Raw genomic sequence first — 17,671 nt, 5'->3', positions numbered from 1 at the left:
GGGAGGAAGGGAGAGGGAAATAGAAATAGAAACATGGATGAGAGAGAGACATCAATCAGCTGCTTCCTGCATGCCCTCTACTGGGGATCGAGCCTGAACCCCCCCGCCACTTCCCCTACCCTCAACCCACACCATATGTCCCCCCCACCCCCACATGTGCTCTGGCCCAGAATCAAACCAGTGACCTCTTTGTGAATGGGACAACACTCAACCAACTAAGCCACACCAGTGGCACTCTACTATCCTTTTTAACATGAGTATATATTTTTAAATAAATGACTCTTGAGTATTAACATCTCTGTGTAAGTACAGCAATATCATATATATCATTACATATAAATGTCAAGTTGTAAGTTCAATTAATATAGATTATACATTCATTACTTCCTTCAATTAAGTCTTTCTTAATATATTTGCCCTTTATTGTAATCTCACTTTTTGACCACTTATATGTGGCATTATGTAGAAATTAGATAATATGCGGGTCTTATCTTTGCTAATTGTTTCAAATTTGTCTTAGCTTCCCTAGTAAATTATAAAATAAACTAGAGGCCTGGTGCACTGGGGGGGGGGGGGGGGGGCGAAGGGTCCCTCAGCCTGACAGATAATGAATTGAAATTCTTGCAGTCTGGGAGCCCCATGATCTCTTGTCCCACCGAGGCAGACCCCGCCCACCCAGCTAGGGCTCCGCGATGGATCGCCCCCACAGAGGGAGGCCCCTTCACCCGCCACAGCCTGCGGGTCGTTGGCCTTGGCCTTCCTCTTTGGGGCAATTGTGGAGCCCCCCGATTAATCCCCCTGCCGGCCGGTGGCCTGGGCCTCCATCTGCAGGCAACCAATTGCATCACACCTGCCTTGGCTGGCCTGGCACCAGTGGATGTCATAGCACGGTTGTCCTGACGGTTGTTCCGCTGTTTGGCCAGTTGGTCAATTTGCATATTATGCTTTTATTATTATAGATGTCCAAGGCAACTGCAAAAGATTTGCAATATTTATAAACTCTTGTCTATCATAAATCTCATAGAAACTGTATAATAAATGTTTAATACATTAAAAATAACAAAAAATTACTAAAGTTAATCTATCCTCACATACTGGTCTTTGCACATTCTGTATTTAATTTTTTGATGTAGGTACTGTTATTTCATTATTTTATGTATTAGAATACTGGGGCTCAAATGTTTCAATAATTTGTCCAAAGTCACTGAAGCACAGAGCCAACGACATAACCCAATGTTTTTGACATGAATGTCTATGCTAATTACCACCGTCTGATTCTTTCTTAAAATAATATGCAGACTGCCGCTTAATATTTGTACCAAATCAATGTCAATACATATCAGCTCGCAATCACTATGAAACTAATTTTCAGCAATGACTATAGAACTATAGAACATGAGGTTACAGTGATCTCTATTTTAGGGGCTTTTGGGTGGGATACCCATTCATAGTATAGGAGTATTTATTGCATTCATTTATGGAGACTAGTTTTGACAATAGAGAAATCTTGCCACAGATGATACAGAGAGCTGTGAACTCTGCCATACAGAAGACATCTAGTATCTAAAATTAATGGATGGTACATATATACATACATGCATACATACGTACATACCACACAAAACACCCAGTATTTTGATTTTTGTTTGCTTCAGTGATGCCTTATTAAACAAATTTGTCATTTTAGGTTGAGCTAAAATAGACTACCACTACTTTTAGTTCATATGATCAATAAAGACAATACAACAACAAAACAAAACAGAAAGAAGAAAAATACAATTTTCCAAAATCTTTAAAGACTGGATATACTTCAAAATGATGATTTTTAGGAAAAATGTTATGTCCACCCTACACCCGAATCTATGCTGTGCATTTTACGTGCAGCGATTTATAGGCTTTTAATTCTAGACAGCAGACTTGGCAGATAGTCAAATTCATCCTTGGAGTAAGGTTTCCTTGAAGCTTATTTTTAACAGAACTCCTAAAACATGTATTATTCATCAATTAAAGATAATAAGTGATTTTTGTCTCTATTTCCAATGAGTGAAGATTTATTTCTCTCTCTTTGATAAACTATTAAGGAGTGTCATGTACTCTTTCAAAACTTTCTTTTCATTATATGTTTCACAGAAGACTTATTCCAAAGTCACTCCTCATCAGACTGAGGTCAAACTTGGCCAATCTCAGAATTGCATGCTGTCCTCTTCTGCTTGGAACATTCTTCCCTCCTCTTTTCTTGGCTACTTCCGTCTTATCCTCTAAGTTCAGGCTAAGATGTATCAATGGAGAGGATTTCCTTAGTCACCACCCACTGATGAACTTGCCTTTGGATGGACTGAGATGATTTAATTTAAATGTTACCATGCTTAATAAATAAAAGGGAGATTTAAGGTAACTTATTAAGATCAAGTATCTCAAAAAAATATGATAATTTTGAAATAAGAGTCAAAGAAATGATAAGCAGGATGCTTGACTCACAGAAGCTTATTATTAAATGGCAACTTTTTTCTACTAAAATTTTATAAACTGTATGTGTTACGTGGAAGCTTGTAAAGAGTCTAATAAGTAGAATCATGAGACATAATTTTAGCTGCAGGCCTAGGGCAGTCATTTTCCCCAATCATGCCAATCTGCAACGCATGCATCTGAGTGGTCCCTCTTCCACTATTTCTTAGGCAACTGCTGTCTCAAGATAACCCGCGGAAGCCAGCCCTCTGGTCACTAGTATGCAGACTATTAAAAGACTATTGTCTTTCCAATTGTGCATCTGCCATTTGAAAGTTCAATATGTAGAAACAAGCACAGTATGGGATGCACTAAGTACTATAATTATAGACATATAAATGAAAGAACAACAGATCTGAAAGCCTTCTACAAAAAGCCCTATAATGCCAATTTGAGAGATGAACCAATGTCCTTTTTATTCATAAGACTAGAGGCCCAATGCATGAAATTCGTGCAAGAGTAGGCCTTCCTCCCCCCAGCTGCCGGCATCAGCTTCCCTCTGGCACCCGGGACCCAGGTTTCCCTCCAGCTGCTGGCAGGCACCCAGGACCTGGGCTTCCCTGGCAGCCCCAGGAAGGTCGTCTGGAAGGACGTCTGGTCTAATTAGCATATTATGCTTTTATTATTATAGATTCTGAAATCTCTTTTTGAACATGGATAAGTTATTCTCACTTTACCACCTATAGTCTAAACAGGTACAGTAACAGCACATTTTAAGTTCCAAAATTTATATTTTGGGTGATTATATATTCTTTGTAAATCTAAAATGTCTCAGATCATTGTAGTCAATAATTATGTAATCATGTTTTTCATGATATGAAGACTACTCATATTGCAGTAATATTTCCCTAATATATTTCAGGCAAATAACAGATAATAAATTGAAATTAAATTGCCTTTCACATTAAGTAAAAATTATCTTTCAAAATAACTTTAATAGCCCTATTACTTTTGAATGACAATCCTTTGAAATACTTATCTGTTTCATTTTGTTTGCTAATTCATACAGACATGTCAATTTTAAGGCAATATTTTTATAACATAAGGGCCTTTAGTTACAGACAAATTTTTTTGTAACTAATATTATTTTTAAATTATATTACTTCTAAATAAAATGCTTTTAGCTAGAAAAATAAAACTAAGAAGAAAATATGTACTTGATGTTATAATCTCACTATCTGTACAATTTATATACAGAACTAACCCATTTCAATTCAATTGAATTTATATAACACTACTTAGATACCTAGGAATGTTATAGCTAATTTGAAGGTTACAACTCAATATAACCACAGTCTCTTCTCTTAATGGATATATTAATCTTTGAGAATTAATTATCTATAAAAATAGTGGCTAAATTTTAAAATTGCATTTAATAGGATTTTATCATATATGTCTTCAAATATTTTTGGCAATGGTTATTGGGAAAATATTAAGCTTTTATTACATTAAAAGCCCAACTACAATTACTTACCAGAATTTACTAGAATGTAAATTTTGTGTCAGTATTAGGGAGAATTTGATAAAAGTAAGAAAATGAAACTGGTGAGCTTTATATCTTTTGAGCATCTTTATGCTGTGAGAATTCCAGAAGAAAAGTAATTCATTAATTCTATATAATAAATTCAATGCAATTAATACAGTTCCTAATATTATGAGATGTTCATTGAAGTCTAGTTCCTTTGATACAACCACACCGTTATATCTATTAATCTATCAACAAAATATAGACTTTGCTTGTGTAAACTATGGGATAGAAGAAAAGGGACTAATTTGTGTTATCAGAAGGCAGGGCCATAGGAATCAATGCAATGGATGTAACATTTAAAACAGACTTCACTGAACTGGCAGGCTTTACAATGGTAAAGACTGTATAGAATGGAGGATATTTTAAGGTTGAGGCACAGAATGTATAAAGCTTCAAATGTAGAGATGGAGTTAATTTAAATTATAAGCAAATTGAATATGTGACTATTTTTGCATTTACAAAGGATACTTTTGTTATATTAAAAATCAAACCACCTGACATGTCTTGTCAACTTTGACAATATCAATTAATATGCTAGATAATGATATACTACAGATATAGCCTATATAATAAAAGAGAAACATGTAAATTGACCATCCCTCTGCTACGTTCACTGGCCAATCAGGAGTGAGTATGCAAATTAACCTCACAAAGATGGCGCAGAGCAGGAGAGCCAGCAGAGAGTGGAATGGATTGGGGAAATTGGCTCCCCAAGCTGCCAGACGAAGAGCAGAGAGGGAGAGCCGGCAGCTTGAAGGACTTGGCAGAGTGGGAGGCCATGGGATGGAGACAGAGCAGGAAGGGAAAACCAAGATTGTGGGGAGCATCAGGAATTCTGGGAATAGTAGTTTTGGTGGCAGCCCCAGGACCAGAAGCGGCAGCCCAGAGTATGGCGAGCACCAGGAATGCTGGAAATTGTAGTTCTGGTGGCAGACAGATCTCGTAGACACTAGCAAGTTTCTGTTGCAGTGGGGGATGGAGGGAAAGCAAAGGTGAGAGACATAAGTAAAATCAGAGCGTCTAGGAAAAATTAAAGGAAAGATATCCTAAAACTTCCAGGAAATCTCCAACAATGAAGCAAAGAAAAAAAAATGCCTCTATTATTCTGTGAGCAACAAACCAAACTGAGCTGTGGGTCTCAGACAATTCGCTCATATGATTGCAAAGACAGACAGAAACTCCTGGGTTGAAGAGGGCTCCCCTGAGGGCTCCCAGATTGGAGAGGGTACAGGTAGGGCTGAGGGACCCACACATCCCCCAGTGCACGAATGTCGTGCACCAGGCCTCTAGTATAATTATAAAGTTTCTCTGCAGCTACCTCTATCATTTACAAGATTTTCTGACACCGTAAGCACTCTATTTAAAGTACCTGTTAGGTACAATAATTATTTTGTTGATGTCTGTCTTTGATTTGTATTAATAAGATAGGTATTTTATTGCAACAACATGCTTTGTAGAGGGCAGTCATGTGTGGCTTTGAAGAAATCTGACCAACCATATGGCTTAAATGAAGTACAGAAAATGCTTCAAAATAGAGCCATGTAGGAAAATGGTTGGAGAGGTTTTAGAACTTTCACAGTTTGGTTTCATTATTAACCTTGAAATGATGGATTAATATTCATGTATAAATGATGATTTTTTTAAAAAAGTATCTGAGTTTTATCCATTACTTTCCTTCTATTGTCAACAATTTGGCATAATTTCTCATTCTAATGCCAGATAATTGAAAGTGGCTTTCATTACTTGTCATTATTTCTTGTAAATTCATATAGCAAAGAAACTGCCTAGTACTTTCTTAGTATTTTATCTGTGATTACACCAAATTGCCACAGGGAGGTGATGGTACCTCCAATTTGCTCCAAAGTTTGAGGCTTGAACTACAAATGCATTTTTCTCACATCAGATAAATAGATAAAAAAGACGTTCCAAAAGAGAGAACAGAATGTAAGAAGGCATAAGAAAAACACAATAAAAAACATGTTTCACTGTAGAAACTGCAAGGATTTCAGTATGATTAGGTTACATAAGGTGCAAATGTTGGGTTAGGGAGCAATGACATCAAAGGGACAGGCAAGAACCAGAGAAGTGGAGAACCATGACAAGAACTGTGTTTTAGAAAAGTATCTCTGGCATAGATATTGATGTTAAAGAATGATTAAAAGCAGAGGTGTTCTATGAATCTACTAAATTAATGCCTCGAAGGAAACACTGAAAATTGTAACTAGAGCTGCAATGATGGGAATGGAGAGCAGGGAATAAATACAAGAAATATTCAAGCCTTAGAACTAACAATTATTTTAAAGACAAATATATTCCCACTGCCATTAAAGCAAGCTTTCCTCACAACAAAACTTTCATGAAAAGCTTGATTGTTTAGACATGACATAAAATTGATACTCAAAACAATGGTTATAGATTACACAGGGATTATCTTTTAACCCTAGTGATGGCAATGATATTACAGTTTGGGATACAGACTAAAAAAATGCCCTGAGGACCAGTTTAAAATAGCTTTTAGTTGTATCTGACAATGCATTTTAATATTTTAGTATTAAGTATTTTACACAGCTTTAAATAAGTGTTTTCACCACATGGCTGTTAAATGTATGTGAAAGATAGAATTACATGGCAAAATCACTTTATTATTTAAAGGGAGAATGTAAGTGCCATTGTATGTATTATTTTATGATATGACTATCATTAAAATAAGTTGTGTTTATCTGTTTATGTCAAATATATATTTTCCTGTTTACAAATATACTTTTTAAGTCATCAGAATATATAACAATTTGATTAAAAAACAAGTAAATAAAAAAGAAATAGCATAAGGTTTTTTCCCCCTGTAATGCTACATGAGAATCAATTAACTCTTAAAGCAAGGTGAAACACAGAATCAGAGAAATGGAAATTCAGTGACACACTATTTCATGCTCAGCCAGGAGTGCCATGGTTAAGAACACAGTTCTTTTGGAATAGATCATACTGCTAACCTGGGCAAAATCTATTTAACTTCTCTGCTTGAGTTTCTTCATCTGCAAACTGGGGAGTTGTTGTAAGGAATAAATGAGTTAACACATATAAAAAGTAGTGCCTGATTTGGAGTACACTCAACAAATATTAGCTATTTATACCAATTAGCAAAAAAAACAAACAAACAAACAGAAAACATTCCAAAGCATAATAATGTCTATTGCTGCATGATTATGGAATAAAACATTTATTGTTGCTGCTGAAAATATAAGTCACTACAAATCTGAGGAACTCAATGAGGAAACATCTATTAAAGAAAAAGCATATACATTATTTTCAATATTCTTTTCATGTGAGAACATCTAATAATAACCAAGTAATTTAAATAACAGTGAGTGAATTTTATCACTAACCAAAAGTTAGCTGAACATTTTCTGGTGATGGTGTTATAGTATATTTGATAGGGCAAATTTGATAAGATTATATAGGGTGTCCCCCCCATAATGTATACATACTTTAACAGCTGATAATTCACTTAATTTTCACTCCTTTTCAAGTTTAACTGATTTAAAATAATGGGTGAAGCCAGACTGAGTTTTGAACAAAAAAAAATCATCTTAAAGTGCCACTAGACTTCTTATGAGAATATATAAAAGATCAAATTTATTGTACAAAACCAGCAACAGTCCACGAATTGAGGGCACACAAATATTGAACAAACGATTCTTGATGTCTGTGATTCCATTGCTTCATGTTATCAGCAGTGCATGAACCAGAGCAGCCATCAGTTTGAAAACAGGCATTGACAAAAAAAATTATTCATTTCTGTAGAATCTTTTAAATTTGAAAATGAACTGTATGTGAATAGACACTGACTTTGTAATCATTCAAAGTGTGTATACATTTTGGGGGACACCCTATATATGATTGCATAGGGCATTGTATAGAGAAGTTTTTGATTCTGTGACCATATTCAGATGCACTGAGGAAAAAAAAGCCATTTTAAATTAGCAACATCTGCCTTCATGGTGGCATCAAATTTATGTGTTTGTGGCTATGGGCACAAAAGGAGAAGAAAAAAAGCCAGGTCATCACATATTCTCAGGCTGGTTGACACTGAAAACATTAACCTAGCAGCATATTCATTTAATCATCTAAAATTGACATTCACATATGATTTTCCAGACGTATTTTGTTTGGTTCAACCAAAATGCTTCAAATACACTTTTTACATCTATAAATTTAGGCTTAAAATTTATTAGCAATTAAGTAAGTTAATGCAGCTTAGGCCATTGTTAATGTATATTTAGTAAATTTTAAACAAGTAACACCCCTAAAATATGCTAAAACTTTGCCACGAAACATAATTTAGGCTGAAATTTTTCATGTAGTTCTTCTGTTTATATATTTTGTCCAAAATCTGAAAAAGATATATAGAGTATATGAAGAAAAATATCTACTTATAAATTTTCTTAATAATTTGATTTCCATTAAGAAGTGATTGTCCAGTAAAATGAGTTACAGAGTGATATAATTTAATAAACAAATGTTTTATCTTGAGTTCAAAATAACCACTGGAGTCCATATAACTTAAAATTATCAATAGGTACCTTTTGTTTTAAGAAACTATTCTTAGTGGTAAACATACTATTCTCTTTGGCAAATCGTGGTATCTCACTGCCTAAGTTGTTTTATTAATTCAAAGTATATGTATTTACTTTTTCCATGTATTCCTTTGAAATAATACTAGTAATCAAATAACATGATGGCATTATAATAGTAGAAAGTTAAGAGTCAAAGAAATATTTTTCTTTTTACATACTCCTTTTCAAAATGATATCTAATGCATAGAAGTGAGCAATCCTTGCTGAATTTGATTAAACTTTACATAACTTGATTTCAATATAACTGCACCACACATCACAGATTCAGCGAACCTGACAGTGTGAAGTCATACCTGCATGGCCATTTTGTCCGATTCACGTTCCCAGACAGCTAAGACACCAGCCCAGTGCAAACAAAGCAGGGGTGATGGGCTAGCAAAGGGGAGTAGAAACCTTATAGATGTTTGGGGATATGTTTTTCCTGGTAAAAGTATTCATGGGACTAATTTTACCTCCTCCCTGAACATGAAAACTAATATTAAAGAATGTATCACTATGTATGTTTGTGAGAGTATTTCCAACAAACGTAAGTCATAAGGAAAATGTAGAATATGGCCCTCAGGAGCCCTTCCGTATTTCTTTCCCACTTTTGCAGTGTACCAAGAATATCTCTGTAGCCAGCAAGCTCAGAGTCAACCAATACATCTTTATTTCCAGATTTCCTACTATCAGGGGAGGTTTAAAAATCTGGAGTGCTATAAAAAACAAACAGTTACTTCAAGCTGTTGTTATGAATAGTCTACCCCCAAAATGAACTAAATAAGAGTTTAACAAGATCTTTTCCAAAATTTACAGTTGGGGAAATTAACAACATTGTTTACAAAGTGCATGTGATTCATTTTTTAAGAGAATATTTGACTCAAAATATCTAACTCTTCTTAATTGTGCAGAAGGGGCAAGAACATGAAGTAACTGCCAGCTCCAGGCATGTCAAATTCCTGTGATACTTAAATGGATAAGATGGAACTGAATGTGTTAGTCTTTAAAGTCTGTAACCAAGATGTGTTTAAATTGGTAATGTTATTGACCATAGAAAAAGCAACTGTATTCTAAGTGTTTCTCTGAAAAAAAAAATACCATCACTAACAGGACCATTCAGAAATATGAATGAATGAACGAATAGGAGGGTTTTTACAGATCATAATGAGAGAAAGTCCAATTCCCCAACTAAACATCAGAAGTGAAAAAACAACTTTTTAAAAAATATATATTTTTATTAATTTCAGAGAGGAAGGGAGAGATAGAAACATGAAAGATAAGAGAGAATTATTGATCAGCTGCCGCCTGCACACGCCCCACTGGGGATCAAGCCTGGGACCCCAGCACGTCCTCTGATCAGGAATTAAACCATGACCTCATGGTTCCTAGGTTGATGCTCAACCACTGAGCCACACCAGCTGGGCCAACTTTTATGTTGTTGCTGGTTTTTAACATATGCAAAAGTTTCCTTATGTCCATTTAGTTCAGTACTAACTAAGCTAATCATTGGCAATTTAATATATCTGGGTGTGGGTACACTAACTAGCGCTCCCACCTCTGCCTGAGTATTAGATTAGAAATAAAGTCACAGGTAGAGAGCAAATATGACCCCCTTACATAATAATTACTGATACAGGAGAGTATGGCTTAAATGTATGGCAACAATTGGATGCATTAACTTTAATTCTGAAATGTAACAGACTTTCTAGCCATAGCAAGAACCAACGGTTCCTTATCCTATCACATAAATTCTTGCAGAGGCATAGCCTACTCTTATATATATCTTTCAGCAGAATCTATACCTTGTGCAGGCAGCCTGGAAGGAAGAAGAAGGAGCTCAGTACACTAGCTACTTGACCATGTTAGGTCAGTCACTCTACCTAACATGGCCAGGAATGAGTGAACTGTAGAGATAGAGGCTAAGAGAGTTACAAATGGAGTTTCCACCTCATAAAGGAAACAGGATAGAGAGATGGCACCTCCACGTCCCAACAACATCTTCAGTTGGTCAAGCTGTCACATGCAGGTTGGAAAGATCCCAGGAGATGGGAGAGCCAGTGTCTTCACTAATCACTGCTGACAAGTATTCTCTTTTAAGTTTCTCACATGAAAAGTTAACGGCTATGTGAAGATCATTCCATGACTATTCTTGCACATTAAAGTGTCAAAATTCCTTCCAAACGCCAATCATTAAATGATTATACAAATATACCTTATGTTTTAATATCTACTTAGCTTAAAATATGTATTCTTTAGAAACATTGATAACATTCAATGTCAACTACTTATGTAGATGTAAGTATAGCATTTGCTTTATTTCCATAACATCGTAGTTTTGATGTTAAAATTATGTACTCTGTTGTTGAACTTTGTAAGTAGCAATAAATGATAAAGCACTTCTCTACAAGATTAGATATGGGAAATTTTTGAAATTACATGTTGTATTTCTTCAACTTAGCAGCATCCATCACTGCCCAGATAACATGGGGTTGCTTCTCCAGATGTTCAACATTTTTAAGAAAATCACACGCTAGAAGAAATAGGAATTTCTAAGCCTAGAATCTCTCCTTACTCTGTACAAATAATACTGAGTTTTAAAAAGAGAAGCAAGACGAGGGGGAACTACAGCAAATTCCTTTTATGCTTCAATCATAAAAACAATACATCAGAAATGAAGACTTAATAGTTCAGCCTTAAAATTTTTATTATTACGATTTTCTCTGGAAGAACCTACTAATTAAAACAAGTGATTTAAAAATCTCAGAGAAGTTAGAGAACTTGAAACACCCTGCCAATTAAAATAGAAAAAATAAATTAGAAATGTGATTTTTAAAATATGATATGCATCAAACAACTTTGATGTTAGTTGTCATCTGAAAAGGATATGTTTTCTGTTTGAAATGGTATAAAGGTTAATGAAAGCCTATATTGAATTGTGAATTCTTTTTTTTTTTTTACCCAATTTTATCATAGATTGGTGTTAAAGGAGTAAAACTTGGACAAAGATTCCTGTTTCCTGAATATCTGTACTGATAATGAAATCAGGGTTATACATTTCTCTTGAAAAGGTAAAACGACATTTTCTTATTAGTTTACATTATGTAAATATGTATTACCTCTTATCAACCAATACATTTTGCTGGCCTAACGCACTTTTTTATTTAAATTCATTGTATTAAGACAATGTTATTTTCTTAATTTAATTTTTCACAATGTAAATATTAATTAAATTAATTTTATTAAGACTATGTTCAAGCTCAATGTAAACCAATAGTATTTACTTTTATATTTATTATATACTTTATACTTAATTTCACTATTTGAAAGATACCACTTGTAGGGTATTATATAAATTCAAGAGAAAGAAAATAGGCCAATTTACTGTGGTTTTGATATTGTTGCATTACTTGAAGTAATTGCTCATAAAAAGACTTATCTATGAACTTGTAGACAGTTAGACTCCTTGAAAGACATGTCAGAAAATACATAAATACTTTACATACAATAAATACATAATGTAATCCTATAATAGTATGTGTTTGTATATTATATAACATGCATTTAAAGGATTATACATACAGATATTGATATATGCTTGTATATGTAAAAACATATTTGTTAAAAAGTATTTGATCAATTGAAGACACACTTCATAAATGTGATAGTAACTGAAATTATACTTTAATGGGTATATAAAATAATGTAAAGTGACCTTTACCAGAAAGCACTATTTAAGCAAAAATTTAATATGCTTTGGGAATAAATTAAATTCATGAAATGCTGCCTCAAACTCCTCATCATTTAGAACTGCACTATCAGGGTCTTTCAAATATATTCAAATAAATGCAACTCCCTAAGAGAAAATATTCTACTTAAACTTTACTACATATGTGACCTATACATGTATATTTATAAGGAAGGAAAGTTATATGATTCCATCAGCTCAGCAACAGCTCTTTTTCACTATCCGTCAGGAAATTAGACTCTTTCTACTTAATCCGAGAGATGTGCTTATGTAAAGTTATTTTAGACTGATTGTAAGAAACATCGTATCAAGATATGGCCTGTGTGATTCAGTTGGTTGAGCTTAGTCCCATGCACTGAGAGATCTCCAGTGTGATTCCCTGTCAGGGCATATGCCTGGGTTTAGGATTTGATCCCCACTAGGGGGCGTGTAGGAGGCAGCTGATGGGTGTTACCTTCTCTCTCTCCCTCCCTCTTTTCCTCTTAAAAAAACCAATAATAAAAAACATATTTGAAAAACATAGTATCGACAATAATATGCACTTCAATATAACAGAAAAAAGCCAAAAGCAAATATATATTTGAAATGGTACTGAAATGAAAAAAACATTTAACTGTATCTTCTACAAATGTCCATCATATTAAAAAGTTATTTGAGGACAGAAAGTTTTAGCATTGTCATCATATTTTGAAATGTGTACCAAATAAAAAGTTACTTTTTGATTTTTTATGGTACTTTTTGTCTTGTGATGACCTCTCCTGGTTGAGCTGTTCATTATTGTAGATGCACGCAGTTACCATTTTTCCTCTTCGAATGTTTTCAGTATTAAGAATATAACTCTCATTCTTCTTCAGAAGAATTGTATATGAGTACAATTTTTCATGAAGTGTAAAAATGTAAATTTAAAGTACTGAACACATGAAACTCACTGTAATCATTCAAGCCTATTATCACTCTTATTATTTAATTCATTTCCAGGATTTGAGGCAACTTTGAGTTTTGGGGACACAATTGAAATTAAAATGAAGTGAAAAGTCATCTTAATTAGGCCATTATACATTTTTAAACAATGAAATATAATCGCTCAATAAATGTATTTTAATAATCAAACATAACATTAATTATCTTAAAAGTAATGGTCTCTGCTCTTCCCTAGCTCCAATTTCTAACTAAGTTGGAAAAACGAAGAATATATTTCTGAAATAACAACTTTTCCATTCTTACCCAATGGTTGCATTTGTGCCAGGCTTGACACATGACAAGTGTTTCAGATTCATCCATTACAACTAACGTGTACAGAAAGATGAAATACAGAAGTCAGGAAAAACCCTGGTTTGAGCGCTTTCAATCAGTGAATGGAATAAACTTTCTTCATAATAAGTTATTTTCTTAGAAAAGTGGCAGTTAGTTCGATATCAACAGACCTTGAAGTAGAATCAAATTTCATCAAAATAATTTCCTCAGGATACAGTCAGATATTTATGTAAATATTAATGCCAAGCATCATATTTTCACAATTTCTGTTTCAATCTATTAAATTGACATTAAACATTAATAATATATCACTTTTTAGGTTTAATCTGTTTTTTGAAGAAAAAAACACACCTATAAAATGTTTTTCAAGTACATTATAAACTTTGTCATTTAGTGGCTTCCGTATCTTTCGGTGCAAGAAAAGCAAAGCAAATACTGTGTCTGGGAAAATATCTCAAAGCCAATGCTGGTTCATCTTATGATACTGTTATGTAGTAGATTCTTTAGCACACCTGGTAAAGTCCTTTTCGATACTTACTCTTATTCATATGTACACCCCAGAATAAGAACATTGATATTAACACACGGAAACACAGGTGCATTAATGCATCCAAGGATCTTGTAAACAACAGAGACAGGACTACTTCCCATAGGATTAATTCTGGAAAACACTGAACTTTTTCATTTTAATGGAAAACATTATTAAACTTTCATGATTACTGTTAAACACCTTGCTCATTCTCAGAAACAAGTCTGTGCGTATGAACTTTACCCTGAGATTGCTATAGGCGACCTTAGCAGTGTTTAACTCTTCCTGAACCAAGGAGCCACCATGCGCTTCCAAAGCAATGCAGAAGATGGGGTGGAATCCTCTGTCTTTCTAACCTCATGAAAACATGAGCGATTTTTTTAAACAAAAACACACTGAGATAAACACATGGACTAGCATCGTTTCCCTGAGAACTTGAAATCTGCTCATGACTACATTACTGATGCGTTGCACTGACTGCCCCAAGTCCTAGCCTGCATTACCTCAAACAGCCAAAGAACGCAAGCAATTTCCGTGAGAATACTGGATCCACTGTCTCCATTTTAGTAAGCAAGTACTGAGTGGTCATGAACTTCTTGGGGAGGGTGGGAGGGAGGTTTAAAGACAAGTCCATAGGTGTCCAAACGGCGCAAAATGTGCTCCTCTTTCAACCCCAAATCCGTGCTCATGTAAGTGGAAACCATCAACAAAAATAAGAAACTTATTTCTGCCACAGTCGTCACTTTCCAGCCACTGACCGACGTCCCTCCCGAAGCAAAATGCCACGAACTTCGTCCACACACACAGACACTCCGAAGTGGAGGAACAACTCCCCAGAAGCCGTCCTCTACACGCATCACTCTAACCCAGCAGTTGCCAACCCGTCTCCACGACCAGGCACAACTTTCCAGAAACATCTCCAGCGTCACCACCCTGGGCCCCGCACCCGGGAGCGCCGGGTTCGGAGTTTGCCTGCTGCAGTGGCTGCAAGTGCGTGACCGCGGGGACACGCACCCAAACCGGGGCGAGCACCGCGAATGCACCTGGGGGAGGGCACCGACCGGGGTGGCACAGCCCTGCGGCAGGGACGCGGCCGCGGTGCGGGGCGAGCGGGAAGCAGGATACTCACGGGACGCGGAGGGGGCCGTCCAGGCTCTGCAGAGGACGCCGCTGACCAGCCCGAGCCACAGCGCTGCCCCGCAGCCCGCTGGCCGCGCCGACAGCATCCTTCGCCTCCCGGCTCGCGGTGCTCCGGAAGCTCGCTGCGGAGGGGCGCCGTCCCACGCGGCGGGGGGTTCTCCCAGGGTGTCGGGCCGTCCTCAGACCCCTGCGCACGCCCAGCGCCGCCCGCCGCCGCCGCTCGGCCACTCCACCCCGCCAGGCTCCGGTCCTGCCCGTTCCGAGCCGCCGGGAGTCGCGGTTTCTCCTCCGGCGCGTGGGGCTGGCCTTTGCGCGGCGCCCGAGAAATGCCCGGGGGCAGAAATTCACCCCGAGAAAGAAAGGGAGGGGGCGCCGAGGAGGGGACCCCTACCCCGCTCTCTGCCTCCGAGGGGGCGAAATAAATGACCCGAGGACCGGGGGGCAGATCCGAAGAGCGCAGGGAGCCGGGGAAGAGGGGTGCGCGCCGGGGACGGAGGGGCAGCTGCGGGGGCCACGGCGAGCCAGCGCGCGCCCCTGGCCGCTGGGCAGCGGGACTCCGAGGGGTGGCGGCCGCCCGTCCGCTGCGCTCACTTGGAGACTCGGGGCCGGGGACGCAGCCGGCGGCGCGGCGCACGCACGGCCTCAGCGCGGCGCGGCGCGGGGCAGCATCTCCCGGCGGAGCAGCCGAGCAGCAGCGGGCGGACTGCTGGAGACGCCGCCAGCAGCGCCTGCAAAGCCGGCGGCGGGCTAGGCAGGGAGCCCTCCCTCCTCCTCGCCGCGCCAGTCTCCTCCCAGGCTCCTCCTCCTCCTCCTGCCCCTCCCGCCGCTCAGCATCCCCCCCCCCTTTCCCCCCACCCCCAGCCAGCAGAGCCCTTCTGCCCAGCCCTCGCCGCCTTGGCCAGCAGACAGGAGCTGACACCCCAGGGCCCGGGCGCCCTCGGACGAGGCGGGGGCCCAGGTAGGAGCCGCGTGCCCCTCCCCCGGTGGGAGGCGATGCTGAAGTTGGGAATTTGCTGGGCAGTCTTGGCACCCGGGCTGCCCCCACCCCTGCCCCGGGAAGCAGAATCCCTTCGCTCGGGCGCCTTCCCTTTGACTTCCCTCCTCCCCTTCACATAGAGATGGTACAGGCTCCCCGAGCTCTGGCCCCCCGGGATTCACAGTCAGGCGCCCGACGGGCAAGTCTTCCAGCGGTCCTAACACCAAGTGATGGAGCCGAGCCTCCCGAATGGGGCGGCGGGGACTGCAGACGCCCCTAATGCAGATGTTTTCAATACGTAATTAATTCATACTCGTGCATATGCACAGGGACACCCTGCAAGCCGAGGCTGCCAGGAAAACTACATTCCGGTAAACACGCACAAACCCAAACTGAAATAAACAAGCAGACATACGGATAATTGCTTCAGGGTCTCTGGTGCATGACAAGTACCAAGGATGGTGAATATCTCTAGAGAGACCCAGATTTCCTATGCCCATTTAGATATTGCCCCTCATAAATCAGAGGCTATTCTCTCCAGCTCTCACCTGTCCACCTTCCCTCCTCCCTCCTTCCATTCAGGCTCCATAAAGTACTTGGAATCTTATCCCTCTGCAGAACCAACCGTTTCCCTGACTTTACTGACACAGTTAAGAATGATTGGCCACCTAACTATCTAAGGATGTTTAGGGAGGGTCAAGTAGGAGTAAGGATGTCTTTCAGTATTATGCAAGGAACAAGCATTTGCCTTTCAAGATAAATAAAATTTTTATAGAGACTTGGCTACTCCTGCAATAGACTCGGAGTTTAATGTTATGCTTAGGTCTCAGAAAGGTCCTCTGTAAACAGTACCGTGCGTTCAATGCGTAATTAGCATGGTGGTAATGGGCCTGATTCAGCATTCGTTATTAGATCTTTGTTTCTTATTGAATTAAAGGGATATGTTCTAGAAAGAACTGCAGATTGGGTACAATCTGGAAAATGAAGAAACACTGCATCCTCTTACTATACAACTTGCTTCTTATAAAGTAATAAACACATTCCTGTGGGTTATTGAATACCCCCTTTTTTAAAAAAAAAAAATTAGAATTCCGACAGATTGTCAAAAGTCAATGAACACTTTCCAAAGCCCTCTGGTAGATAACTGCCATCAACAATTTGTAAGACCTCAGATAAACCAGTCATTGGAATAAAAAATATTTTGAGGTAGCACAACTTTTCAGGAGTCAATCCTTTAACTATGTCTGTTTCTAAGCATTGCAGTAAACTCCACTAATGTGGCACTAAAGTTGTGTGTGTTTTTTTTTAATAGAAAAATAGAGGAGGACACAATGGAAAGTATTACTATTTCAGTATTACAATGGATGCCATTCAATTGATA

The 17,671-nt window shown here is 38.2% G+C and overlaps 1 protein-coding gene across 1 annotated transcript in view; it reads right to left on the bottom strand.

Moving 5' to 3' along the window:
• Nucleotides 1-16,102, bottom strand: part of CNTNAP2 (contactin associated protein 2) — a 1,809,641-nt gene extending 1,793,539 nt beyond the window's left edge. Inside the window, exon 1 of the mRNA XM_081102720.1 lies at nt 15,304-16,102. Coding sequence (XP_080958846.1) covers nt 15,304-15,400 — 97 coding nt within the window. The 5' untranslated portion in view covers nt 15,401-16,102. The remainder of the gene's footprint in view (nt 1-15,303) is intronic.
• Between the last annotated feature and the right edge of the window lie 1,569 nt (nt 16,103-17,671).

The sequence above is a fragment of the Myotis nattereri genome (genome assembly GCF_964212035.1).
Source record: "Myotis nattereri genome assembly, chromosome: 11".
Taxonomy (NCBI): domain Eukaryota; kingdom Metazoa; phylum Chordata; class Mammalia; order Chiroptera; family Vespertilionidae; genus Myotis; species Myotis nattereri.
Note: the sequence above shows the minus strand (reverse complement) of the source record. Positions and strands in the feature narration are given on the sequence as shown.